At 34.3% G+C, this 27,221-nt stretch overlaps 2 protein-coding genes across 3 annotated transcripts; both read left to right on the top strand.

The window, feature by feature from the left end:
- Positions 1–5,700: 5,700 nt before the first annotated feature.
- LOC132063567 (protein HASTY 1) lies at positions 5,701–21,943 on the top strand. 2 transcript variants are annotated; one of them, XM_059456161.1, is made up of 22 exons: positions 5,701–6,004; positions 9,483–9,584; positions 10,280–10,423; positions 10,532–10,612; positions 10,713–10,782; positions 11,272–11,342; positions 11,417–11,580; positions 11,652–11,723; positions 11,812–12,043; positions 13,577–13,639; positions 13,732–14,010; positions 15,583–15,696; positions 15,787–15,913; positions 16,289–16,458; positions 16,552–16,653; positions 17,521–17,624; positions 17,709–17,997; positions 18,090–18,334; positions 19,374–19,877; positions 19,983–20,277; positions 20,811–20,994; positions 21,100–21,943. In XM_059456161.1, the coding sequence occupies exons 1-22, from the start codon at positions 5,897–5,899 to the stop codon at positions 21,177–21,179; spliced, it is 3,600 nt and encodes a 1,199-aa protein (XP_059312144.1). In that variant the 5' UTR covers positions 5,701–5,896; the 3' UTR covers positions 21,180–21,943. The 2 variants fall into 2 exon arrangements, with proteins under 2 accessions (XP_059312144.1, XP_059312145.1); XM_059456162.1 differs by lacking the exons at positions 5,701–6,004; positions 9,483–9,584 and having other exon boundaries at positions 10,293–10,423; positions 10,536–10,612.
- Positions 21,944–23,142: 1,199 nt separating this feature from the next.
- Positions 23,143–26,670, top strand: LOC132063566 (cell division cycle protein 27 homolog B). Its single transcript, XM_059456160.1, has 2 exons — positions 23,143–23,432; positions 24,533–26,670. The coding sequence occupies exons 1-2, from the start codon at positions 23,328–23,330 to the stop codon at positions 26,585–26,587; spliced, it is 2,160 nt and encodes a 719-aa protein (XP_059312143.1). The 5' UTR covers positions 23,143–23,327; the 3' UTR covers positions 26,588–26,670.
- Positions 26,671–27,221: the final 551 nt, after the last annotated feature.

Here is a 27,221-nt window from a genome sequence, read left to right as displayed (position 1 = left end):
ATCATTTGCTATTTTAAAATTTTATTCATCCGGTTAAATTTTTTTATTTTATTTTCTCCTGTAATTTTGTGTCGTACATGCTCGCAAAACTAAGTTATTTATAATGATTTCACTTAAGATAGGATTAAGTTTTTAATTAAAAGAATAAATACAATTAAACTTATACATTGTTAAATACTTTAAAAATGAAAATTATAGTCATTTCGTCTCAATCGAAAAATGAAATCTGAAGTACGGTATAATCAAATTTTACATGCGCATGCTTTTAACATAAAATCTATCTAATAAATTACTATATTAAAAGAGGAACTATGAAATATTATTTTTATATAAATTCTGAAAATATTTGAAAAAACGTTGTAGTTAAAGAAAAATACTATTCATCTCCAAACAGTAACAATATAGACAATTGCAAAAAGTTTTAAATATTAAAATATTTTACAAAATACGGATAATCAATGTTTTATGTAATTTAGGACAAAATAGCTAAGTTCAACATAAAAAAGTTATTACAATGTAAATTTCATAAAATGGTTCATTAAAAAGAAAAAAAATGTTATTTTTAACATGCATCATTTGGAAGGAAAAAAGAAAGCTTAAAGTAAGAACAATTTAATTTCATTAACTTTTCAGTATTTTCTATGTGATTTACTTTGAAAGAACATCTACAAAAATATCTTGTAATATCAAGGCTTTTAATTATTTATATTTACTTATAAGTTGACTTTATTGATTTCATCATACAACAATATTTTTGCATTAAATACTTTTGACTTTAATTTAATTGAATACTATAATATCTTTTGGTAAAAAATAAGTTAGCCAATGTGGGTTCAATTCAAAGAAACAAATGAAATTAACGTAACATATGAAAAGCTCATCGGAGACTTTAATCTCAAAAATTCTAGTAAAAAGAAATTAGAAGTGCTTTCAATTGTTTGATTTTTTAAAAACACATCTAATATATAAACTAAGAAAAATGTTTTCCTTTCACTTTCAGATACTTTTTTGTACTTTTATATTATAGAAGTCGTTTAAAAGTGTCAAATTGATGTTACAGAAACAAAGAACCAAGAGCGAACTTTTTACCAAAATATCTACAAATTAAATTTTTGACGTCGGTTTGGGCCCGAGTTTAGCACGGGCCAATTGACACTAGTATTATATTATTATATAGAAAGATGAACAAATGGGACGACCAAGGGCATCATAGTCATTTCAAGAAAATTCCTGCATTGTTTGCTTATGCCTCAAGCATCAAAGCTTGATCATAAATACCCAATGACAAAAAAATCAAAACCTTTTTTCTGAATGACAATTGTTGTCCTAAGTGATGTCACATCTTACGTGGACCCCACATGTCCCACTACAGCTTTCCTTAAATGTTTTGTGTCAGTATTCATTAATGATTAGTCTGTTTTTATTTTTCATTTGTTTTTGAGAATTGCACTTTTTATGGGGTAAAATGTTTTGTGTCAGTATTCATTAATTGTTATTTGCACATTTGATTATTGCACAAAATAATTATTGTAATAGAATAATAAAAATTATTATAAATAAAAATATAAAAGGTATTCATCTATCCACATTATTTTAAAGCAATTTCTAATTGAAAACTTGCATATGTTTTTTTTTTTTAAATTGTTTTTATTACATAGGGGGTGGGGGAAGGGGAAATGGGGAAGGAGATTACAATGTGAAGATTTGAACCCTCACCAATAAGGTGAGAGTTCAGGTAGTCAATCAACTGAGCTACTATATCTCTACAAGCTTGCATAAGTTTAAAGGTAATTTTAAAAGTAAAGCTTGTCAACCTAAAAAATTAATAGATGATGAGTTTTGTTCATACTATTCCCTCCGTTTCAATTTATGTGACACTCTTTCCTTTTTAGTTAGTTTAAAAAAGAAATACACCTTTCAATATTAGTAACAATTCAACTTTAAATTTATCTTTTTACTCTTAATAAAATGATTTCGAGCCACACAAATTTTCATGGTTTATTTTAGACTACAAGTTTAAAAAATCTTCCTTTATTACCTTCTTATAAAATAGGAAGGAGGGTACGATTTCCATGCTTAATTAACTTGAGAATTTAATTTACCATGTCACATAAGAATATATACAAGTAAGTCTTCATAAAAAGTGAAAATTGCAATCTTAAATTATGGCAGTTTACACGCTACAATAGATAAATGAATCTTGATGGTGTAAATTTCTTTACTCTGACAATATATATTCCATAAACTTATTTAATATGTATTGTTTGTACTTGATTTCCATGAGTAATTTTTAGCTATTAATAAATTGTCTTATAATTATTTTATTTTAATTATTAGATTGTTTCATTATGAAAATTAACATATGATATATCTACATAAATAAAAGTAACTATCTTATCTCCTTAAAAAAAAAAAAACTTTTACTTATATACTATAGTATTAGGTAAAGAAGACTATACTATACTATAGTATTAGGTAAAGAAGACTGTACTTTTTTTTAATTGAAAAAGAATTAAGAATATGCATAATTTATATGGATTTTATCATCAGTTAATGTCATTTTTAAACAAGTAATATAAAATATAATTTTACTACCTCATTAAGTTACTATAATTTATATCACGTTAATCTTTGTTAATGCCGTTAGTTCTCTGTATTTGAGAAAGGATACAATTGAAATTAATTATTTAATTTGATGTATTTTTTTACATAATGTTCAAATGAGTATTAAGTACATAATCTTTTGATGTTAATAGTGGTAACTTAGATAATTTATAAGTTATTGTTTAATTTCATAGAAATAGAAGAGATAATTTTTGTAAAGAGTGATCTCCATTATAATTCTCTACCATTCGTAGTTGAAAATTTTGATGATCAATTTGTTTTAAAAAAATAATAATTGAACGCCTACAAATACTACTTAAGATTACAATGTTGGGCCTGTCAACGGGTCCTTTCATATCTAGTGTGTGCATATATATATATATATATATATATATATATATATATATGTGTGCATATATATATATATATATATATATATATATATATAGTGTAGTATATATATATATATATATATATATATATATATATATACTATATACTAGTGTAGTTTAGCCCGTGCTAAGCCTGGGCCCAAACTGACGTTAAAAATTTAATTTGTAGATATTTTTTTTGCTCTTGCTTCTTTGTTTTTGAAGCATCATATTAATACTTTCGAAAGACTTCGAAAATATTAAAGTGCGAAAACGTTCCTGAAAGTTGAAGGAAAGTATTTTTCTTAGTTTTATATATTAGATTTTTTTTTTAAAATCAAACACTTGAAAGCTCTTCTAATTTCAACTTTACTTAAATTTTTTGAGATTAAAATCTCCGATGATCCAAATTGAGTTTTTCATATGTTAAATAATTTCATTTGTTTCTTTGGATTGAACCCATATTGGCTAACTTAATTTTTTACCAAAGATATTACAGTATTCAATTAATGTAAAAAAATATTTGATGCACAAATATTGCTGCATGATGAAATCAATAAAGTTAACTTAAAAGTAAATATAAATAATTGAAAGCCTTGCTATTACAAGAATTTTTTGTAGCTATCCTTGTATAAATCACACGAAAAAATACTGAAAAGTCAATAGAATTAAATTGTTCTAACTTTAAGCATTCTTCTACCTTCCAAAAGATGCATGTTTAAAACTAACATTTTTTCCCTTTTCCTAATTTAGTGAACCATTTTATGAAATCTACATTGTAATAACTTTTTCATGTTGAACTTAACAATTTTTCCTAAACTATATAAAATATTGATTATTTGATATTTTTCAAACTATTTTTAAAAGTAAAAAATATAGTTTTTGCAATTGTCTAGTAATATTGTTGTTTGAAAATCAAATTTTATTTTCTTTAACTACATTATTTTTTCAAACATTTTCAGAATATATATATATATATATATAATTTTATTATAGTAATTAAATTTTATGTTAAAAGTGTGCGCACGTAAAATTTGATTAATTAACAGCCGTCTTTTGAAATTCATTTTTCGATTGAGACAGAGGAACTATAATTTACATTTTTGATACATTTTTAAGTATTTAACAATGATATACGTTATTTATATTTATTCTCTTTATTTAAATCTTAATAAAAAAATTAAGTGAAGTATTTGTAAATTACTTATGTTTGCTAGCATGTACGGCATAAGATTGTATGAGTTTCTTTTTTTTTTTTAAAAAAAAAAAACTAAACAGAAGAATAAAAAATTAAAATAGTAGATGATAAATGGTAAATAACATCAATAAATAATAAATAGTATTTTAATTCAATAATTAAGCCTATATTAAGATAGAATTTTCTTTATGTGTGTGTCTACAATAAATTCTTAAGAGAAAACATAATTTGAAACAATTTTATAATATTTCTACATAAAAGACTCAAATACATATGAGCATGTTTTGTGGGGGCCACTATAACCTGTCATCATTTTGGGGTCCTTAAAGTTCTCAAAATAACCTTTTAAAACTTCATAACATCATCATTTATATAGTAAAAAAAATAAAAGTCCTAAAGAAATAAAGTTCTCAAAATTTACAAAAATGTGTGAAGATCCACAAATTTTAACCCATTAAAACTTCAATTATGGATGAAAAATAAATAATCTATACATAGTCAAAAAATTTATGTGAGACAACAAAAAATGGATAAAAAATCTTTGGAGGAAGCGCTTCTCCCTTATATATATATATATTGGATATTTGTGGAGACCAAAAACAAAAAAATTGACATAAATAAATAAGATTAGGACCAAACTATTAAAAGAGAGTAAGGACTACAAAAGTCAAAATAAAAGTTATAAAAACAAAAAACAAAAAAATTGACTTAAATAAATAAAATTGTGAATTAATGAGTTTTTAAAAATTTAAAATTTTTGCGGTGGGTGAACTCAAACTATTAGAAGAAAAAAAAATAAGTTATCTACATCTCCTCAATGCATATGCAAGTTCGCATTTTAATTTCTTCACATCATGGCAAAAAAGTATTAATAACAAAAGATTTACACTTGATTCACTTCATTATTCACATTAATGAGAATGTTTAAATTTGAGGGTTTGAATAAATTAAAAATGCTTGCCACAAAAGGAGTGTTTATTTTTAAGTCATGGATTCAAAAATTCCTATTAAAATATACCAATACAATTTTCTTTTTGAGAAAAAATAAATCAATATCGTAAAATTATGCTATTAAAAATAGTGCTTTCGTATTTACAAGCTATAGGAATCTAAAATTTCTTTCTATATGAAGGAAATGAATCTTTCTAGGAGTTATGAGAAATTCCTAGGAACTTCAATGCATGTTTATAAACCACTCACTTCGCTTTTTCTCTATTTTATTTGTTGCGACAAAAAATTTGGAGGAATGCCTTGGTTAGTGCATCACAATACTTGCACTTGTGTGTGTTTGATTTTTTTTTTTTTCAAAAAAAAATAAAATTATTATTCTTGTTTTACTTAACAAAAAAGAGATACCCTAAAGAAAATTAAAGAGCAAATCACAAGATTACAAAGAGGAATTTTTTTAAAAAAAAGGAGTGGGGGACCAAAAATATAAAATAGTAAAAAGTGGGAGGACCTAAGTAAACAATTCAAACCAAAGCAGAAAGAAAGAAATAAAAAGAGCAACATTGGTCCCCAAATTCCTCAGAATCCTTCATTTTTCTCTCCCATAAATCCCCACTTTCTCCACCATTGTGTCTCTGTCCCATATAACCCCTGAGGCCAAGTAACTGACATCTGTGCTAAAACCCTTTCAAGTTTTTTTCTTTTTTAAACACTTGCAAGCCTGAGTAGTTTATAACTTCAAGAATCTATTTGAAGCACTAAGAGGTTAAAGAAAATGGAGGAACATGGTGTAACAAACAATGTAGCTCGTGCTATAATGGCTGCCCTTGATTGGAACTCTTCTCCTGATGCTCGTAAAGCTGCTTATGCCTATTTAGAATCTGTAAGTATCATCACATAGCTTATATGTCTTTTTTTAATCTTTTTTTTTGGTTGCCCAGAACCAACTTTGTTGTGTGTTTAATTCTTGGAAGTACTTATTAAAAAGTAGAAAGGGAGAGGGTAATTTTTTTTTTAATAGTTTTTGCTCCATTTTGAATTAGGTTTAAAAAAAGTTTGATTCTTTGATGGAAACTTTGTTGTAGGTGACTTGATTTTTGAGTCATATGGTTCTGATAAAGTTAGGAGAACTGTGATTCTTGATCATCATATTTGAGTATCACATAGCTCATATATCTTTTTTTTTTTTGGACCAGAACCAACTTTGTTGTGTGTTTAATTCTTGGAAGTACCTATGAAAAAGGAGGAAGGGAGAAAGTAATGGGTTTGTTTTTAATTTTTGCTCCATTTTGAATTAGGTTTAAAAAAGTTTGATTCTTTGATGGAGACTTTATGTAGGTGGCTTGATTTTTGAGTCACATATGGTTCTGTTAAAGGTAGGAGAAATGTGATTCTTGATCATCATAATTGAGCTGTGTGAAGGCTTCTGAAAGAGTTGGAGGGTTTACTTGCAAAATGTTTATATGTGTCTGCTCATATATCTCTTTTTTTCTTCCCACACACCACTTTGTTGTATTTCTAATTCTTGAAAGTACCTATGAAAAAGGAGGAAGGGAGAAATAATGGGTTTGTTTTTGTTTTTTGATCCATTTTGGATTAGGTTTTTGAAAAAGTTAGTGTCTTTAATGGAAACTTTATGTAGGTGACTTGATTTTTGAGTCATATGGTTCTGTTAAACGTAGGAGAACTGTGATTCTTGATCACCATATTTGAGTTGTATTAAGGCTTCTGAAAGAGTGTTGGTGTCTATATGCTAAATGTTTATATCTTTGTTGTCTGCTTAATTCTTGAAAGTACCTAAGAAAAAAGAGGAAGGAAGAAAGTAATGGGTTTCTTTTTGATTTTTGCTCCATTTTGAATTAGGGTTTTGAAAAAGTTTGATTCTTTGATGGAAACTTTATGTAGGTGACTTGATTTTTGAGTCATATGGTTATGTTAAAGGTAGGAGAACTGTGATTCTTGATCATCATATTTGAGTGGGGTTGTTTACTTGCTAAATGTTTTTATGTGTCTGTGGTTTGTAGCTTCACCATATGGGGTTGCATTGATTTTTTCATGGGATCTTTTTGAAGAGAAGGTATGATAGGGGTTTTGCTGAGTGTCTGGTTGTAGGAGTTACTGAATATGAGAAAGCTAGTTTTTTAAACGATATGTGGGAGTTCTGCTGATAGAAATTGCTTGTCTATAATAACTTTAATTGGATTTGTGGAGGATTGAATATGGGTATTTGAAATACCAGTTTGGTCTTTGAATGATAGGGTTTGGTTGAGGGGTTTAGGTTCATGTGGAAAGGGAAAGGGCGTTTTTTGATCACATTACTTTTTCTTTCCTTGTTCTTATTTGAGTTGTTTGTAGGTTTTTGATGAAGTTGGGGTGTTTCAACTGCATATATCTAATTGTCTATATATGTAGCTTCGACATAGTGGAATTATGATATTTCTCCAATGACCTTTCCATTTTTGAATATTTGAAAATGATTCTAGGGGTTTGTTGAGTCTCTGAGTTAATGAATATGAGTAAGTGCAAATCATGCTAAAATTGGTAAATCAGTTTTGCTGATAGAGCCAGTTAAGTTTTCTGGGATTTCATTGGATAAAAAGAGAAACTGGTCCGCTTTGATGCAGTTAGAGTTTAGTATTGTAAGAGGAAAACCTTGCATTTTTCCTAAAGAGGGTTGTTAAGCAATTATGCAACTTCTAAAGCCATCTTTGTGTTATGGATGGTTCTCAACACAAGATGTTGGATTGGATGCATGTCTTTATTGGTGATTATATTTTTGTTTTTGAAACTGGTAAAGTTGTATTCCTCAGCATTAAGGGTATACTGGCCACCTCCAAAAAGTGAGTAACCAAAAGAAAGGAAAAAGACTTGCAGGAAACCTAGTAAATCTACAATCTGGTCTGTTTCCTCTATACAAAGTTGTTTACACCAAAAAAGTAAAGATACAATACAATTCCATTTAACTTTCTGAATAGAATTGGATCTATCTTCAAAACATCTCCCATTTCTTTCACTCCACACAGTCAACCATATGCAGGCTGGTATTATCCTCCACCACCTTTTCTGACTTTTGCTCCCTCCCCTTCTAATCCAGCAACTGAACAGATCTGAAGTGTGCTCTGGCATGATCCATCTTGTATTAGAATGCTTGAGAAAGATTTCCCAAAGATGGGCAGTGAACTCACAATGAAGAAACAGATGTTTGTTACTTTCCCCTGTTTTGTTGCAGAGAAAACATCTGGGTACTAACTGCATCCCTTTCTTGGAAGGGGATTCTCCCATTGGCCCCTATCAGTGTCATCTCTTCTTCCAATATTAATCAATCCACTATGCAATTCCAAACCAGTTAGGCTGTCTTTTTGAAATCTTCTATATCAGTTCCTCTAGATTCGAGATTTTTTTCATTCACATACTTGTAAGTTGTAAACAGCTTCCATTTTAAGAAAAATTAGAGTTCTCCAATTCTTTCACTTATCTCTTCCTGGGACTAATGTAAGTGCGATAACGATAACTAAGCCTTAAACAAAAATATTTACAATCTTAGCCATTTGCCCTTTCCTGCTAGCTATTAATTAACTAATTAAATTCCTTGGAAAAGGAAAAAAAGCTAATACCAAGCCCACATTCTCCTTCCTCTGCAAATATTTTCTCATCAACTTCAGTTTGTCTATTCAATGCTCATATAGACTTCTGAATGTTGCTTTCATGAAAACTATACTTCTCATTCCCATCGTTAGTATCTGTACTCTGTGTTTTCCATGCATTGCTAGCATAATTTGACATTGCGATTGATAAACAATTGTCTTTACTCTCTCTCAAACACACTAAGACCCTATTCTAGGTCTATCACGAGGATTCTCTGGAACCCTAATATTTCTTTTACTCCCTTTTAATTATTGAGCCCTAACCAATAAATTATTTACTTAATCTAGGTTAGAACAAGACATCAATGCCAACGTATTTGCTTAAAATTTATTGATGTTTCTCATTCAAGCAGCTTCGAGCGGCTTATATAGATATTGAAGTCAATAAGGACGCTCACTGAACTTGATGAGAAAATATTTTGCAGAGGAAGAGTGGAAAGAGAATGTGGGCCTGGTATTAGATTTTTTTCCTTTTCAAAGGAATTAGTTAACTAAAAGATTGGAGGAAAGGGTAAATTGGTAATATTGTAGTTATTTTTGTTTAATGATAGATAGCATAAAACAACCGTTACAAAGAAATCAAAATATGGGAGGTAGGTGACTAGGCGTAATATCATAAACCACGAGGGGTGTTAGTCTTACAGAGCGAAATCTACTGGAAGGTCTCTGAACTTATCCCAAAAAAGATGTTTCTGAAACTTTCTATTTCTTTTGCAGATAAAAGCAGGGGATGTACGTGTCTTGGCAAGCACATCATTTGTTTTAGTAAGGAAAGATTGGTCTTCAGAAATACGACTACAAGCCTACAAGATGCTCCAGGTTACATTATGATAACTCTGAATTTAGTTCTTAGCTTTTATCCTTTGTTAGGCCACCCGAACATGTGGGTATTCTTTCTAGCTTACCTTTTTCTCAGTGTTCAACTGTTTCCTTACTGGAGATTCGATAAGGTACAACTTATTTTACTACTTATAGCATTTTCAGTAAGGGCTTAATTCAGAATTGGACCCAAATAGACAAAGTTACACTTTCGAAATTCTATTGTTCAAAGGAAAGAGAAAAAACTCTGGTAATTAGCTTTTGTCTTCAGTACAGAAGTGAATAAATAAGGTTTTAAAGCTCCACCATGCCCTTTCCCCCACTTTGTACTCATGATGTCCTTCTCCAGAAAATTTGATTCCAATTGTCCGTAGAAAGATAAAAAAGATTAGCCTGCTGGGGAAAACATAGTTTTCTGTCCTAAATGGGCATAAAGTATTTGACACTAATTCACCAAAATCTGTAAGAAAATGGCCAAGATTCTTTGCTTCAATATTTTGTGGTTGAATTCTCCAAAGAAGGCATGCCACATACCTATATAAGGGATTGGAAATTTTGACTTGAGCGGGCTTTACATTCTTCTTTTTGAAATTTCATACAAGTCCACTCTGTGATGTAAATATCCCAGTATTTGCCTGAATGCCTTAAACATTGAGCTCCTTCTATCCTTTTCTCAAGTTTTATTAAATTTACAGCATTTGGTGCGGTTGCGATGGGATGAATTAAACCCTGACGAGCGAAGGAATTTTGCAAGTGTAGCTGTTGATTTGATGTCTGAAATTACTAATTCCAGTGAAGAGTGGGCTTTGAAAAGTCAGACATCAGCTCTTGTTGCTGAGGTATTTCTGCCGTTTCTTCCTCTCTCTTTATTATTATTTTATTTATAGATTTGTTCAATTCAGTTGATATTTATAGTTCTTAGGAACATGCAACTGTATATGTTTCAGATAGTTAGGAGAGAAGGCTTAAGTTTGTGGCAGGAGCTTTTTCCATCTTTAGTATCTCTTTCTAACAAGGGTCCTGCACAAGTAAGTTTCATCTTTCTCCTGTTTGGTTCTGTAGTGTTACTTTTTTACACTTATTAGGTCTGCATCAGATAATGCAGCTGGATTTTCTTTCTCATTGCAGGCAGAACTGGTCTCAATGATGCTAAGGTGGCTTCCTGAAGATATAACTGTCCATAATGAAGATTTGGAAGGTCTGTGGTTAGAATGCACAAATTAGTCAGTGCTATTCGGTAAACTGAATACACATTCACCAACTTAGTTTGTTGCAAGCAAAAGAGGCAGACTGCATAGTACTTTTTTTTTTTTGATTGGAGTGCTTAGGTGAGGGAGACTGGTGGTTCAATGTTTTAGAATGCTGTTGTAACTCAACTCAACTCAACTCAGCTGCATGCCAATACCCAAACTTGTGTCGGCTGTATCCATTCTGCTCCATATTCTAGGCGTTCTTTTTGTTTAAAAAAGATAGATCATGGTTTGACGCTTTTTACCTAGGCAAATAACCTACAGTAACCTTTCTCCTTTACCCGGGCTTGGGACTGGCTATGCTTTTCATACCGGCAGAGTTTAGAATGTTATAAAATTTAACATGACTTGTGTTTTTTTTTTTTTCATGCCGGAAAAAAGCTTGATTCTAATTATTTCGATTTTCTTATTACCTGGTACCGTTTTTGCTGATTCAGGTGATCGCCGTAGGCTATTATTACGTGGACTTACCGACTCTTTGCCTGAGATTTTTCCCTTACTATACAGTGTAAGTATTTGGTTGGGACTTCTTGTGTAGTTGGGATATTCTTGCATGATTCTGACTCTTTCTTCCATATCTAGTTACTAGAAAGGCACTTTGGAGCTGCACTAACTGAAGCAGGAAGACAACAATTAGAAGTTGCAAGACAGCATGCAGCAGCTGTAACTGCCACTCTAAATGCTGTTAATGCATATGCTGAATGGGCTCCCTTGCTAGATCTTGCAAAACATGGAATAATACATGGGTATGCTTTCCACAATTGCAAGTGTATAATATGAGTTTGGTTTAGTGTATTTATTCCTCTTTTGCAAATAGATGTGGAATCTTGCTCTCCTCTCCGGATTTTCGTCTTCATGCATGCGAGTTCTTCAAGCTTGTCTCCCTGAGGTATGTTGCACCAATGATATCTGGTACTATGTAAACATACATATTTAAGTCAAGAAATTTTTAAGTTATTTCCTGAAACTGCTTTCAGGAAAAGACCAACTGATGCTGCTGTTGAATTTGATTCTGCAATGAGTAACATTTTTCAGATTTTGATGAAAGTTGCTGGAGACTTCTTGCAAAAATCTGACTCTGGTGCAGTCATCGATGAGAACGAATTTGAGTTTGCTGAGTGCATATGTGAGAGCATGGTTGCTCTGGGTTCTTCAAACTTGCAATGTATTGCTGGTGATAATTCAGTTCTATCATTTTACATTCAACAGGTGATTAGTTGTTTTTTTAAACTCTGACAGCAACATTTTCTTTTGAGAATGAAAATAAGAAGAGGTCAAGTTGGGACCTCAATAATATGTTCTCTTCATTTTCTTTTGATTGTGAGTGTGTGTGTTGGGGGCGGGGGGGGGGGGGGGGGGGGACTTGGTTTTGCTTCATAATTCTGGGCCATCTTCTAGAATCGTATGCATTATCTTACCAAAATTTTCTTCCAATCAAATATCTACTGGCCCCACTGAGCTTCTAAGTGTTGGAATTCAGACATAGGCTTGAGCTTGGGATTGCTTAGGTGTGAGGTTAGCTTGGATGATAATTTTGTGAGGCAAGAGAGGATATGGTTGCTATGGAGCATCGAAAAACATCTTTGACTATAGTTAATAGAGCAAAATAACATCTTTGAATTAGCTGAGAGGACAGCCTATGCTTTTACAATTGAAGGGATTCGTAGAGAGATTCCTGTCTTCGATGATCGGAACGCTAGGTATCAATTAAGATAGTGAAGCATTGTCTTCTTATCTTCCCGCAGAATGATGCTAGGTTCTCATGCCACAAGTTAGTCAGATAGGTTAAGGATATGGTGTAAGGGATTAAGGGAGTAGGTTTACTCCAGGGTTACCATTTGTCACAATTGACAGTGAGATCTAAAACATTTGATATTTATGTAACTTCCACATGAATAATGATCTAAAACATTCCTATATCATTCATTGGTGTCTGCTCAGTGAAAATAGAGAAACTATTGTTTGTAAGAAAGTACAGAATCTTAAGAGACTCAAGTATGGTGGATTCATTTTCGTTTACGTTGTCTGGTAGCTACACACCTGTGGCGAATTTTTTTGAGATGGTTTGTGGGTTTGTGCTACAATAGGCAATGCTGGGACCGTGAAGGAGGCGCTGTTTAGCTGCATTTTAGATAGACTTTATACGGTTGAGGATTAGCCTCTTATCCGTTATTTCTTATTTGGTCACCCATGGGTTCCAATTTATATAGAAGATGGGTGTTCTTCCTAGAGAATCATATGTTTTGTAGATCTTATACTTTTTGGTAAACCACTTGTATATGGGAGATCTCCCCATCTTTGGTAGAATTATTTTAAAAAGAGGAGACTCAAATATGATTTTGTAGACTGAATGATTTCTAGGATATGTCTTCTGCTGCTATTAAACATCATTTAAGGCACTGATATGTAGCTTGTTCAAGTCTTTGGTACCTTATCAGCATTCAACAAGAGTCTGAGTACCCTGTAAGCTTGATATTAGCTTTTGACCATAACGTACATCACTCTGTAAGCCCTGGTTTATTTGGTTGTTTAAGGGAATAACTGTTGCAGTCTTTCGTTCATTCTGTTAGGCTAGGTGAATGCTTGAGGTATCCTCAACTTTAAGTATTTGTGCATATATTTGAATGATTTTGTTTTATGCTTCAATTGAATTTGCATGTTTATCACAGCTATTAATTTATTCACTTAAAATATCTGAATCTTAATTCAATACTAAAATCTAACTTCTTCGGTACTTTTCAGATGCTCGGATTTTTCAATCACCACAAGCTTGCTCTTCATTACCAATCTCTATTATTTTGGCTGGTGGGTACCATAAGTGTATTTGTCACTGATGTGTATGAAATCTTTGTACAAGTTATGTTTCTCTGACCTTTCACATTTCCTTCCTTTGGTAGACGCTTATGAGAGATTTGCTGTCAAAGCCAAAGATTGTTGGGTCTGGGGAAAACTCAGCTACCAATTCTGCAGTGGGATCAGGACACGATACAGAGAAAAACAAATTATTGGCTTTCGTAAATGATGAAATCTGCAGTTCTATATTGGATATATCTTTCCAGCGATTACTGAAGAAGGAAAAAATTAATCCTGGAACCTCGCTTTCTGTTGGGACATTAGAGTTGTGGAGTGATGATTTTGAGGGTAAAGGAGATTTCGGCCAGTACCGTTCGAGGCTGGTATATTCTTGTGGCTCATTTCAATTTTTCACTGTTTGATAATTCCAAATGATTATAAGACTTCAATGTCAAAAGGGAAGAAAATTATTAGGGACAATGACACTTTTCCTTTCCAGAGTTTCTCCTTTCCAAAAATGGGTAGAAACTGATATGTACCATGCATCAAGGTTACCGCAGTTGACTAATGCTTAAAAACTATGACTACTATTATTATGCTTATGAATTATAAACAATACACATGAATTATAAACAATACACCTACATCTTGATGCTTGAAGAGAAGCCATCTTCCTTCCTTTTTGGAGTTAAAAATGCTTCAGTTGAGAAAATAGATATTTTTGCATTCTGAGAGAAATGTCTACTCCAGTAGTGGGCTTTAGGTATATGGACTGGGTTGTGGACGATTATAATTGAATGTAGCAAAAATGGGATAATGATGGATTACTTGGAATTATAATACAGGATAATAGAATTTGATTAAAATGCAGTTGATTAATGAGGGGTTATGATTGCATTATGAAACTTGTTAACTGTTAGGGATTTTAATGTTGCTAAATTAAGAGAATTTGGCGTCAATATGGTTGCCTAATGCTTGAGTAGAATGCCCAGCTCCTCTTTTTTCAGCTTTAAATGTCTGGTATTATGCTTGGCTTGGCATGTCAGACACTTCATGCTGTAATTCCAAATCCTGTCTCCTTTGGATACCCATCAATAGAAGACCTAACAATGTTTAATCCGGCTGCCTTCTAGCCATAAGTGTAGGTAGCATTCAATCAAGTGTCCTTTTTTTAATTTGATAAGTTAACATTCAGCCAAGTGTCCTTAAGTTTTTCTCACTTTATTGTGTATTGAACAATGTTGGACTCTTTCTCATGACTTGTCTTCTCTTGTATTGTGCTTATCCTATTCTTAATAAAAAGAGAAAAGAAATCTTTTCCATTGAAGGGTTTGGATAGTCCTCTGTCTTCCACCCTTAACCTTCATGTGCTAATGTTATCCTTTCATATTTTCTCTATCCTCTTAAACTGAAGGATACAACTTTTGGGATTCAAAATATAACTGACTAGTTTTATGTTTCTTGAGAGCAGCAGTGGTGAGAAAGATCATTGTCTTCTGAAACACAATAATGGTGTAAGACACTGATAAAACTATTCCTGTTGGGTGATTATTCAACTTATGGATCTTGAGAAACAAAAGTTAATTGAATGGTTTGCTATGCATTTAGCTATAAACGCCATTGCTGTAAGTGCAGTAGCCTAAGGTACTTAAGCCCTACCACAAGTTGTAAAATTACATATAGACCCCATAATCACTCACTAGTTAACACTTCATTAGCCTCAGACTATTGATAAAGTTTTTCCATGCAAAACAACCCTAGGATGTGCAATTTATCGACAGTCTTTTTGTTTGCCTGTACATAATATTTTAGTTATCTAACATATCATTGTTGTTTACTTAGCAATTGCTCCATCATAACTAGTTATAGTTGGTGTTTTGTATACCTTTACGTTTCAGCGGTAAATGTGCATAATAATGAGTCACTCTCTTGCTCTGCTCAATCATGAACTGCAGTTGGAGTTGATCCGTTTTGTTGCAGCCGCCAAGCCTATGGTAGCTGCTACTAAAGTTTGTGAGAGAAGTATGGATATTATTAAGAGTCTCTTCCTTGTTCCTTATCCTGCTCAGGTTTGTTCATAAACTATTGTCTTGAACTTGTAATATGAAGCGAACGATGTTCCTTGTCCAAATCTCTCACATCCTTCACCCTAAATTCAGGAATTGGTTATACTTGAGAGCATGCAACTGGCTTTAGAAAATGTTGTAAACGCAGTGTTTGATGGATCAAGTGAAACTGTAAGGAACAGTTCTGAAGTTCAACAGTCATTGTGCCGAATGTTTGAAGGTTTTGCTGTGATATCCACCTCCTTTTTAGAAGTTTTTAACTTAGGACCTGTTTGGCCATAAGAATTTTTCACTTTTTTCCAGAAAACGTTTTCACTTTATTTGCAAATCAATGTTTGGCCATGGAAATTCCAAATACAACTTGAAGTTGTATTTGGAATTTGAAAAACACCAAAAACCTATTTTCACTTTTTTCACTTTCAGCATATTCAAAGTTCAAACAACCAAATATTGTTTGCAAAAACTATAACCAAACATAACACCATTTTCAACTCCAACTTCAATATTCCAAATAAAGTGAAAAATATTTGGTTTTCATGGCCAAACGCCTACTTAGTTTTGTCGTTATGCTGACGTGTTGCTGTGAACTTTGAAGGTCTGCTTCAACAACTTCTTTCTTTGAAATGGACTGAACCGGAGCTTGTAGTAGTTCTCGGGCACTACTTAGATGCACTAGGACCCTTTCTGAAGTATAATCCAGATGTTGTTGGCAGTGTCATTAATAAGTTGTTCGAGCTTCTGACGTCACAACCCTTTGTGGTCAAGGTCAACTACTGTATGCCATTATATTTATTTAATTTTGTGATCTTACTTCCCGTCCAAAACAACCACCATGACAGTTTTGAGTAAAATTGGCAGGATCCTGCTACAAGTACTTCTCGACATGCGAGATTACAGATTTGCACATCATTCATCCGAATTGCAAAAGCTGCAGACCAGAGCATTTTGCCTCACATGAAAGTAAATTACATTCTTTCTCATTAATTGGGCATGACACTGGATTTAGCCTGAATTTGCAAGTCAATTGTATTAATTAGCGTGTAAATTGTGTCTATGGCGTGAATAAGTTCCGAATTTGTGTACTGATATTTTATGATCGAGGGAGAAGGAGATATGTAGAGTTATACATATTTTTGACAAAGGGACTAGGGTAGGGTATCTCAGTTTTCTCAAAGATGCCCCTTGCAGTGTGTGTCACTTGAATGCCCAAATCACATCTTGATCTGGCATTTTTATATGGAATATTTAAGACTCTGTAGATATACAGTCATCTCGGTGACAAATGGAGTTTGTACGTTTTGTTTTCTGGAAACAGCATGAAAATCAATTTCAATTGAAAAAGAGAGCCTTGAATGTTTCATTAGTTATTATCATAATTGACCTGACTGTTTTGATGATACAATCTTCATCGTTCATAATGGAACAGTTTCTAGGTAGTACAGAATGCCACATCAATTTCTATTCCTGGTTATTTGTAATTATGTCCTTTGACTTTTCAGAAGCTATTTCATATCAATGACACATTGCAGATCCAATTCTGAGATATTCATAATACTCGAATCCATATGCTCTATTTGTCGTTGAAATTGTCCTCCTCTGATGTTATATTTCTAAGGCAGTATATGAAGATAGTTGCTCACCCTGTGGAAAATGAAAATGTGGGTGGGTGGAATATTTTTACTTGGCATCGGAAATTTATCAACTCAAGACTACTCTATGATTGTATCAGTCATTGTTTTAACTGTGAGAGATGTTGGTTTTTACACTTAGACATGAGTTTGCTTGGTTGCCTTGGAAAGTGACTGCCTTGTCTCTGTTGCTTTTCAGGGAATTGCTGACACTATGGCATTTTTGCAAAAAGAAGGTCGTCTACTTCGTGGGGAGCACAATCTTTTGGGTGAAGCATTCCTTATTATGGCTTCTGCGGCCGGGTAGCTACTGGTCTAAATGAGTTTCTATTGTATGTCTAGTATATCATGAGCTTTGACCTTTATGTGTTCTCTGAATTGGTACAGGGTTCAGCAGCAGTTAGAAGTTTTGGCCTGGTTACTTGAACCATTGAGCAAACAGTGGACACAGCTTGACTGGCAAGATGCATATCTCTCTGATCCAACAGGTTTGATTCGACTGTGTGCGGATACACCATTTATGTGGTCCCTTTTCCACACAGTTACATTCTTTGAGAAGGCTCTTAAACGGAGTGGTCTAAGGAAAGGCAATACTAGTATACAAACCATGCCAAAATCTGACAATTTGCACCCAATGGCATCTCATGTCTCGTGGATGCTTCCTCCTCTTCTTAAAGTATGCAGGTTCTTAGGAACTGTTTTGGTTGATGCTCACCCGTTTCCTTAGTAACGATTTGTTAAAATATGTAAATTTCTTCATTTTGTCAGCTACTCCGCGCCATACATTCGCTTTGGTCTCCATCTGTTAGTCAAGCATTACCGGGAGAAATAAAAGCTGCAATGGCTATGAGTGATGTTGAAAGGGCCAGTCTTTTCAGAGGAGGTAATGTCAAATTGCCTAAAGGCACTCTAAGTTTTACTGATGGATCTCCTTTAGATATGACTAGAGAAGGTTATGTGGAGCCAAATGAAGCTGATATCCGCAACTGGCTGAAAGGTATCAGAGATAGTGGGTATGTTGTTGCTATTCTGAATCTCTAAAACAAACAATCAAAATAATGTCTTTTCTAAAGCTGTCATGAAGTTCTACCTTAGGTGACATGGCAATTCTCATTTAAACCTTTGTGGACAAGCAGACTGGAATTAACCTTCCTAGGTTCTTCCTGCCTGCAGCTCTTTTTGTGATCTTATGACGAGAGGGAGAGCCAGGAAATGCATCAAGCTCCAGTCCCTCTCTCCATATTAGTAGGAAAAAAAGAAGAGAGAGAGCATAGATTACCCTTGAAGTTCTGTAAACTAGAAAAAATTCTTATCTATGGACTATTTTAGAGCATAAAAAAAACAAAGATTACCCTTGCAAGTTCTGTAAACTTCTTCTTAAGTTTAGAAGGAAGGCACTGCATTCTTATCTATGGACTATTTTAAGCCAGTCTCTAATCATTTTACATTGTATTGATGCTATATTATCTTTTGCTAGCAGATTAAAATCAATGTCTTGAATTGCACTAGCATCTGTACTAATTAAAATTTATGTTGAAGTGTCTTGTTGTCCAGAACTCTCCTTTCTGTATTTAAATATCCCACTTAATTCTGTGTGAAGTGCCTATAAGATCTATCATAAACGATCTGCAATCTCTAGTGTGAGAGTAATAAAACTATTGATCTGCCCCCTCTCTCTCTCTGATATACACCTTTATCCCATGCTCTTGGGAATTATTTTCATGTTTCCATTTGTTGAAATGTGTCGCCATCTCATCTAAAAGCTTAAGCCGTTAAAGATAACATGCTTTTATTTACTTGATTATATTCTCAAACGTCCCTCACGTGCGGGCCTGATTCTTTTTTCACGGGTCAAGCGCGTGAGAGTTCTTTTTGATAAGGTTCGCAGTGAGACTCCATCCAGGACCTCTGCCTGCTCTAATATCATGTTGAAATGTGTGACCTTCTCATCTAAAAGCTTAAGTTGTTAAAGAGAGCACACTTATTTACTTAATTATAGTCTCAACACCATTTAGTAGTCTGGTTTTGTTAATGCATTTCTCATGGCTTTAGGTACAATGTACTGGGCTTATCAGCAACCATTGGGGATTCTTTGTTCAAATGCTTAGACTCGCAGTCTGTTGCTTTAGCCTTGATGGAGAACATACAACATATGGAGTTCAGGCACTTAAGGCTGCTTGTTCATTTATCCTTGATCCCCTTGATTAAAAATTGCCCTTCAGATATGTGGGAGGCATGGCTGGAAAAGCTCCTGCACCCGTTACTTGTCCATTCTCAGCAAGCTCTTAGCTGTTCGTGGTCTAGTCTCTTACAGGAAGGTAGAGCAAAGGTTCCTGATCTGCATGGTATAGTTGATGGCTCAGACTTGAAAGTGGAAGTAATGGAGGAAAAGCTTCTGCGAGATCTAACTCGTGAGACGTGTTCAATCCTCTCAGTTTTTGCTTCACCTATACTCAATGCTGGACTTCCTTCATTGGAGCCTTCTGGCCATGTGAACCGAGTGGATGAGTCATCCCTTAAAGATTTGGCTGCATTTGCCACAAGCTCCATGGTTGGGTATGTGGAAGTTGTCAATTTTAAGTTGCTTAGTGTGTGGACCAGTAGTTCTCTAGTTTACATTCTTCTGTTCTTCTCAGTCTTAACCTTGTCATGTATGTGCAGATTTGTGTTGATGCATAAAAGCCTAGCACTTCCAGCCTTGCAGATCAGTTTAGAGGCTCTAAGATGGACAGATGGTGAAGCCGTAACTAAAGTTTCTTCATTCTGTGGAGCTGTAATCCTTCTGGCCATTTCAACAACTAATATGGAGCTTCAAGACTTTGTTTGTAAAGATTTGTTCCCTGCTATAATACAAGCTCTGGCTCTGGAGTCAAATGCTTTTATCAGTGCTGATTTAGTTGCGCTTTGTCGTGAAATTTTCATTTATCTTGCTGATAGACACCCAGCACCACGACAGGTTATTCAGATCTCATGCTTTTCAGTTGCTTATAGCATCAAATTTAGCTGTCTCAGCTGACCCCTATGTTCATTGCAATTTTTCTTTCTTTTCGTCTGGTGTTTTTAAGATAGAATTCTAGCGATGATGCTTATCCATTTGCTTTATTCTCACCTATATTTATAATATTGTTAAAAGCCTAAGAGCTTTTAGGTATGGCAAATCGTTTTGTTGCGGTTCATATAAATAATGGCAAATGGAAGTAGTCAATCAAAAGTTAGCAGTTGCCATGCAAGTTTTACCCCTGGTATATTAAGAACGAAAACACAACTTCCAATTTATATTAACCAAATATATTTCCAGAAATTCTTAAAATTGCATCTTATCTTTTCTCTTTTTCTGTTGGTATATTGGAATTGCGCGTGTCTTATATTCTTAGTAGTGACGTTTTATGCCCTATCTTCAATAGAAAGCATAATGAAGTTTTACCTTGGAAAGCATACATATCTTTTTGTCTACTATTCAATATAATTCATACAAATTTTCGCCTGCAGATTTTACTCTCTCTTCCTTGCATTACATCTCAAGATCTTCTCGCCTTTGAGGAAGCGTTGACCAAGACTGCTAGCCCTAAGGAGCAGAAACAGCACATGAAAAGCTTACTGTTGTTAGCAACAGGAAACAAATTAAAAGCTCTCGCTGCTCAAAAAAGCGTTAATGTCATCACGAATGTTTCAAGTGAGTGCCCTTCAATCTAATGCTTTGTTTTTTCTCCTGTCTTGTGCATATAAACCAAGAATTTTAGTTTTTAAGCTGCTAATTTACTTCTAACTCGTTCTCCAGCAAAACCTCGAAATGTAAGTCCCGCTTTGGAATCCAAGACCGATGAAGGAGATGCTATTGGATTGGCTGGAATCGCGTAAGGAAGTTTGATTGGCATATCAGCTTTCTGTACAGTGATCATCTCCAATATAATAGAAAAATTACGAGTGTATTACCGAAAAGGTCCCGAATGTCCCCCATTGTAATTTAGTCCTCAATGTTGATTTCGTTCTTAGTCTGCTCCCAATCGAGAATATTGGTTTTCAAGTAGTCCTTTAACCTCATCGGTGGTGAAATCCAGGGCAATTTCCTACCTCTTTTTACAGGCAAGATTGCGCAATACACAAAAACTGTATACTAACAACAAAAGTACGTTTCCTGTTTTGAGTTTGGCGTTGATCATAGAATATTTGGCTTTTCTAAACTTGGAATTGCCTTTTTCCATCCGGTTGAGGTTGGGCAATTTGAAAACAGTCGTAAAGATGAAATGAAATGAAATACTGAGGACTCAACAGATGAAGATTGCGAACGCTCAGGACAAGTTGGTTATCATGTAACTTTGAAAGCTACAAATAGAGGCCATCTTCCTAGCTGAAAGGTTTGTTTAGAGGGGGCATTATTCATCTCATTTTGTTATCATCTTTTCTAGACTTTCTGTAAAGTTTCTCTTTCTCCTGTACTCTAGTCATGAATGATTATGAGTTGCTGTCCATGTACATTCTGCCTTCTTTTGGCCCCTGCTTTTTGACTTTGTGAATCTGAATCATAGTCGATTATGTTTATTGAGTGTTGACCTGATGCAATGAAGTAGAATACATGTCCTGTAAACCTATACAAGTATGGTTGAAGTTTTCAGATTATTTTATTTTGTTTGTACCTCACAGCTTTCCAACTCTAATTACCAACTTGAGACTGAGACTACATTAGCAGCTAAAACGGCGTTATCCCTTGACTCAATAATCCTTCTAGTGCTCGAGGAGTTCTTTTTCCCCCTTCAGCTGTCAGTGTTCTTTTGGTTGGAAAAAGAAAAAGAGACCACGGAAGGAAAAGCAATACAATTTCTATTTTTTCTTTCTGATTTTGTTGGATATGTATTTGATCACGCAAAAAAGCTGAAAGGGTATAGGTTCCATTTTGGTCTTAATATTTCACTTCAGAAGTGTCATTTCATTTTTCAAAAATAGCTTAATTAAGACACATTTGCTTATCATGCCAAATAACATTAACGAAAAAATTGACATCTCCAAGTAATGAAAATACATATTAAAGCAAGATAGTACTAGTCACCTAAACCTCAAGAAACTTTTCATCAAACAAAATTTTGTACGTGAGAGAAAGGAAGAGTAGCTCAACATTTACCATTGTGGCTAGTAGCATTGAAAACGGGTAGACAAAAAAAGTAAGTCTTAGGTGAGATAAGTGAGTGCAACTTTTGGAAAACAATTACTAGATTGGATGTTACTATTTGGGAAGTCAAATTGAGTTATATTCCCTTTGACTTCATGTAAGGTGTTATTATTTGGGGAATCAAATAATTTTCATTTGATTACCATTTTCTTAGGCTCTTTTCTTTTTAATATTTTGAATTATTAACTATATGTTGACCTATAGTAATTTCATATAGTTTTCAAATAAATAAATATTTATTTTTAGAAACTTGGAAGAATCTACATTTAAATTCACACACAAAATTAGGTGGTTTGACCCTCATTCTACAAAGAGATAGAAATTACTACAAACTATGGTGTCAATCATCAAGCATCGTTGTACATTTTCTCTTTCATCTAATTTCATATGATCGCTCGTTCCAAATAAATTAAATTTCTAAATCGAGGTGAAGTAAAACAAATAGAAGACTGCTGGCTGAAAATCCCTATTCACGAAAGCTCCTTATTTATATTTACGGGTTAATCAGAGGAGACAAAAAATAAACCTATTTACTCAACGCAACCACTTTTCTTCAAACTGTTTACAAATCTCTCTAACGAAGTGAATTGGGGAAAATAGAATACTAGACAAAAAAAATAAAAATAAAGTTAGGGTTTTCTTTGGGAGCAAATTATAGAATTAATATATCCCTCTAACGGTTCTTTTCTCACACATTTCTGCCTCCTTAGTCCTCACCTCACCTGTTTGAAAAATTCTCTCTCTCATCAGTGTACACAAAAACAGACTCTCTCTCTCTAATGTATACAAAAATCTGGGCTTTACAAATCGTTGTCTCTCTTTGAATTGGAGTGGAAATATCAATGGAAGGTATACTAAGTGAGTGCGTACAAACCAGCTTGCGGCAATTTATGCATCGCAACGCCATTTTTATGTGCGAACGCCTCTGTGCCCAGTTCCCCTCTGAGGTATCTCCACTCTTTTTTTTTTAACTCAACTTGTGGTAATTTTTGTAGTTTATTTTAATTTAGGTGGAAATGCTGTGATTAGGTTTTCCTTTTTGGGATATCTTTTCTTTATTTTGTTGTTGCCTTACTGGAATTTATTTGGGTTGTTCAATTTTGAATCAAGAAAGTGTTTGGGTTTAGCGCGGAACTGTAGCCTAGTAGAGTAAGATATATGTCGTGATCTGGATTTATAATTTGAAAGAACAAAGACCTTTTTTTGGGACTATTTTCTGGATTTATATTTATCAAAAACTGGAATGGAAATTACAAGAGTTGCACTTACTGAAATAAGTAAAATAGAACTAATTAAAGAGAACTCCCATAGCTATATTGCTTGACATCTGCAGAAGAAGGTGGTTTTAGGGTTAGAAAAGGGAGAGAAAGAAGAAGAAATGAGGGAAAGGTGAAAATACCCGATAATCGTTATGCTCCATGTCTCTCCTAGCTGGGCTTTTAAGTCCAATTGGGACAATCTGGATCGTCGAGCTTCATTTGGCAACTTATAATTGTGGCCCTTGATTTGAGTTCGTTATCTCCCTTTCCCTTTTATTCATTTCAGCTGAAGGTGATCATGACAATTTATCAGTACATAAAAAAAAAAAGGATTTTTATCAATACGTGGTACTTGCTTTTTGTTAGTCTTCTTACAAGTTTTTTTATTTTATATATGGGGAAGGCAAAAGATTCAGATTTTCTTTTTTGAATGGTACCAAACAATTAGCTTCTTGAATATTGAATTAGGGTGAGAATATTATGTATATAATTACTGAGAGACTATGGGCAATATGCTTACCACTCCGTGTTAAATAGCAAAGATATTTATGGATTTTAGAGTTTCAACCATAATTAAAAGGCTGTTTTTGTTTTAGCGGTGTTTAAATATCCTGTTTTGTGAAATAAAATGGAGTGGTAAGCTTCTCAAATAGGTTACTGGTTTTGAACTAGACTAGTGTTGTCCCAGTTCCAAGTGTTTAAAATGTTTGATTCTAATTACCATTTGGGACGTCAAATCTCTTAAGTTTGTGTATGAAAGCTGTTTGCTTGTTTCCTATAATCTGCAGAAAAATATGCAGCTTTTAGCTGAGTGCTACCTGCAGAACCAACAGGCTTATGCTGCATACCATGTTCTGAAGGGGAAAAGTATGGCTGAATCTCGCTACTTGTTTGCACTATCATGCTATCAGATGGGTCTTCTCACTGAAGCTGAGACAGCACTTAATGAGCCATCAGCTGCAGAGGTTCCAAACGGTGCAGCTGGGCATTACCTTCTTGGTCTTATTTACCGGTATACTGATAGAAGAAATCGTTCCATCCAGCATTTCAATCAGGCCTTGTTATTGGATCCATTGCTATGGGCTGCATATGAGGAGTTGTGTATACTAGGTGCTGCACAAGAAGCAGCTGCAGTTTTCGGGGAAGCATCTTCCCTCTCCATTCAAAAACAACACTTGTACCAATCCCAAAATATACAAGCATCTACTGATGATCAGAATGTAGCTTCTAGGAATATTGTCTCGGACGACATCAGCCCTAGGCAGTCAAAGCATACACATAGCAATAATCTTCGAGAAAGTAATGGAACAGCTGCTGTCCAGAGTTTAGGTGGGGCTTCTACTAACATGTCATTCTACAACACTCCCTCACCAATGGCTTCACAGTTGTCCGGAGTTGTTCCTCCTCCAGTTTGTAGAAATTTTCAGCAAAATGGAACTAATGCATCTATGGCTGGTGCTGCTGATAGTTCGCCACGATCAACTGTCAATTCAACCATTCAGGCTCCCCCTCGGAGAAAGTTTGTTGATGAGGGAAAGTTGAGAAAGATATCTGGGAGGTTATTTTCTGATTCTGGCCCTCGACGAAATTCAAGGCTTGCTGGAGAATCTACTGGAAACACAAATTCAAATGTATCTGCAGCTTCCAAATATCATGGTAATTCGAAGCCGAGCTCAATGACTTTACGTTCCATGACAAGTCGAAAGTCACAATCTTGGGCTTCCGAAAACTATGCTGAAGGGGTTCGGAATGACATTTCTGATGATTCTCAGCTGAATTCACACCCTTCTGGAGATGCTAGACCTCTTGAACAAGAAGGGTCCGGAGCTTCTATCCTCTCAGGTGCTTCAGACATATTGGCCCTTTTCAGGATTCTCGGGGAAGGTTACAGACTTTCTTGTCTATATAGATGCCAGGATGCACTAGATGTTTATGACAAACTCCCACACAAGCATTATCAGACTGGATGGGTTCTTTCCCAGATTGGAAGAGCATACTTTGAAATGGTTGATTACCTAGAAGCAGATCATGCGTTTGGCCTTGCTCGTCTGGCCTCACCTTACAGTTTAGAAGGGATGGATGTGTACTCGACAGTGTTGTATCATCTCAAGGAGGACATGAAGTTGAGTTATCTGGCTCAGGAGCTGGTATCAACTGATAGATTAGCTCCTCAATCTTGGTGTGCTATGGGGAATTGCTATAGTTTACAGAAAGACCATGAAACTGCTCTTAAAAACTTTCAACGAGCTGTACAACTAAATCCTAGATTTGCATACGGGCACACTCTTTGTGGTCATGAATATGTTGCTTTAGAAGATTTTGAAAATGCTATCAAGAGCTATCAAAGTGCACTTCGCGTGGATGCCAGGCATTACAATGCGTGGTATGGGCTTGGAATGATCTATCTCCGCCAAGAGAAGTTTGAATTTTCAGAGCATCACTTTCGCATGGCTTTGGGTATAAATCCACATTCTTCTGTTATCATGTCCTATCTTGGCACTGCACTACACGCTCTGAAGAAAAACGAGGAGGCATTGGAAGTGATGGAGCTGGCTATCGTAGCAGACAAGAAAAATCCTCTTCCAATGTATCAGAAGGCTAACATCCTTGTGAGTATGGAAAGTTTTGATGCCGCTTTACAGGTCTTAGAGGAACTTAAAGAGCATGCTCCTCGTGAGAGCAGCGTCTATGCTTTGATGGGTAGGATTTACAAGAGGCATAATATGTACGACAAAGCCATGCTTCATTTTGGAGTAGCGTTAGATTTAAAACCATCCGCAATTGATGTTGCAACCATTAAGGCTGCCATCGAGAAGTTGCATGTACCAGATGATCTGTTGTAAGGCATAATTATATTTTATAATACTTACGAACAACTAAACTACCAAGTGACCGCGTTGTAAAGATCACGTTGAATTTTTCCCAATTCTGTTTTTTACTTTGTAGAAGCGAAGCGAAACATGACAACTAATTTGGGGTGAATGGAGCACTTAATAGAATAGGAAAGCCCAAATCGATTGGCAATGGATTCAAGCTCGTGTCACTTCAATTTGTCCTTTAACTATTTGATCATTGAATTGTCCTTGCCGTATGGAAAAGATAGTTGTCCTTGCAGTTGCAGGGCTCCGATTTGACATACATTAGATGCTCTTAGAAACTACTCATTTTGTTCGCCAACACCACCAATAAATAAAATTACATCGGAAGCTTAAAATTTTCTCCACCATCAAGTCACTTTCAAGGTAAATAAAAGTATCTATACCGGTGAAATTAATCCCTGAAAAAATCAGATCAGCAACTTTCAAAAAGATAATAGCACTGAATATGTAAAAATACATTTATACTGCCAGTGGAAAACACTAATAAAATAAAAAAGTAAAGCTCTTCTTAATCAACTATTTAACAGTCCAGGGAAACTTTAGCAGGGCATTGAAGACTTCAGGAAAGAAAATGGAGAAAAATTATAAACAAGAAAAG

The sequence above is a fragment of the Lycium ferocissimum genome, chromosome 7, assembly GCF_029784015.1.
Source record: "Lycium ferocissimum isolate CSIRO_LF1 chromosome 7, AGI_CSIRO_Lferr_CH_V1, whole genome shotgun sequence".
Taxonomy (NCBI): domain Eukaryota; kingdom Viridiplantae; phylum Streptophyta; class Magnoliopsida; order Solanales; family Solanaceae; genus Lycium; species Lycium ferocissimum.
This window is presented reverse-complemented; position numbering and strand designations above follow the sequence as displayed.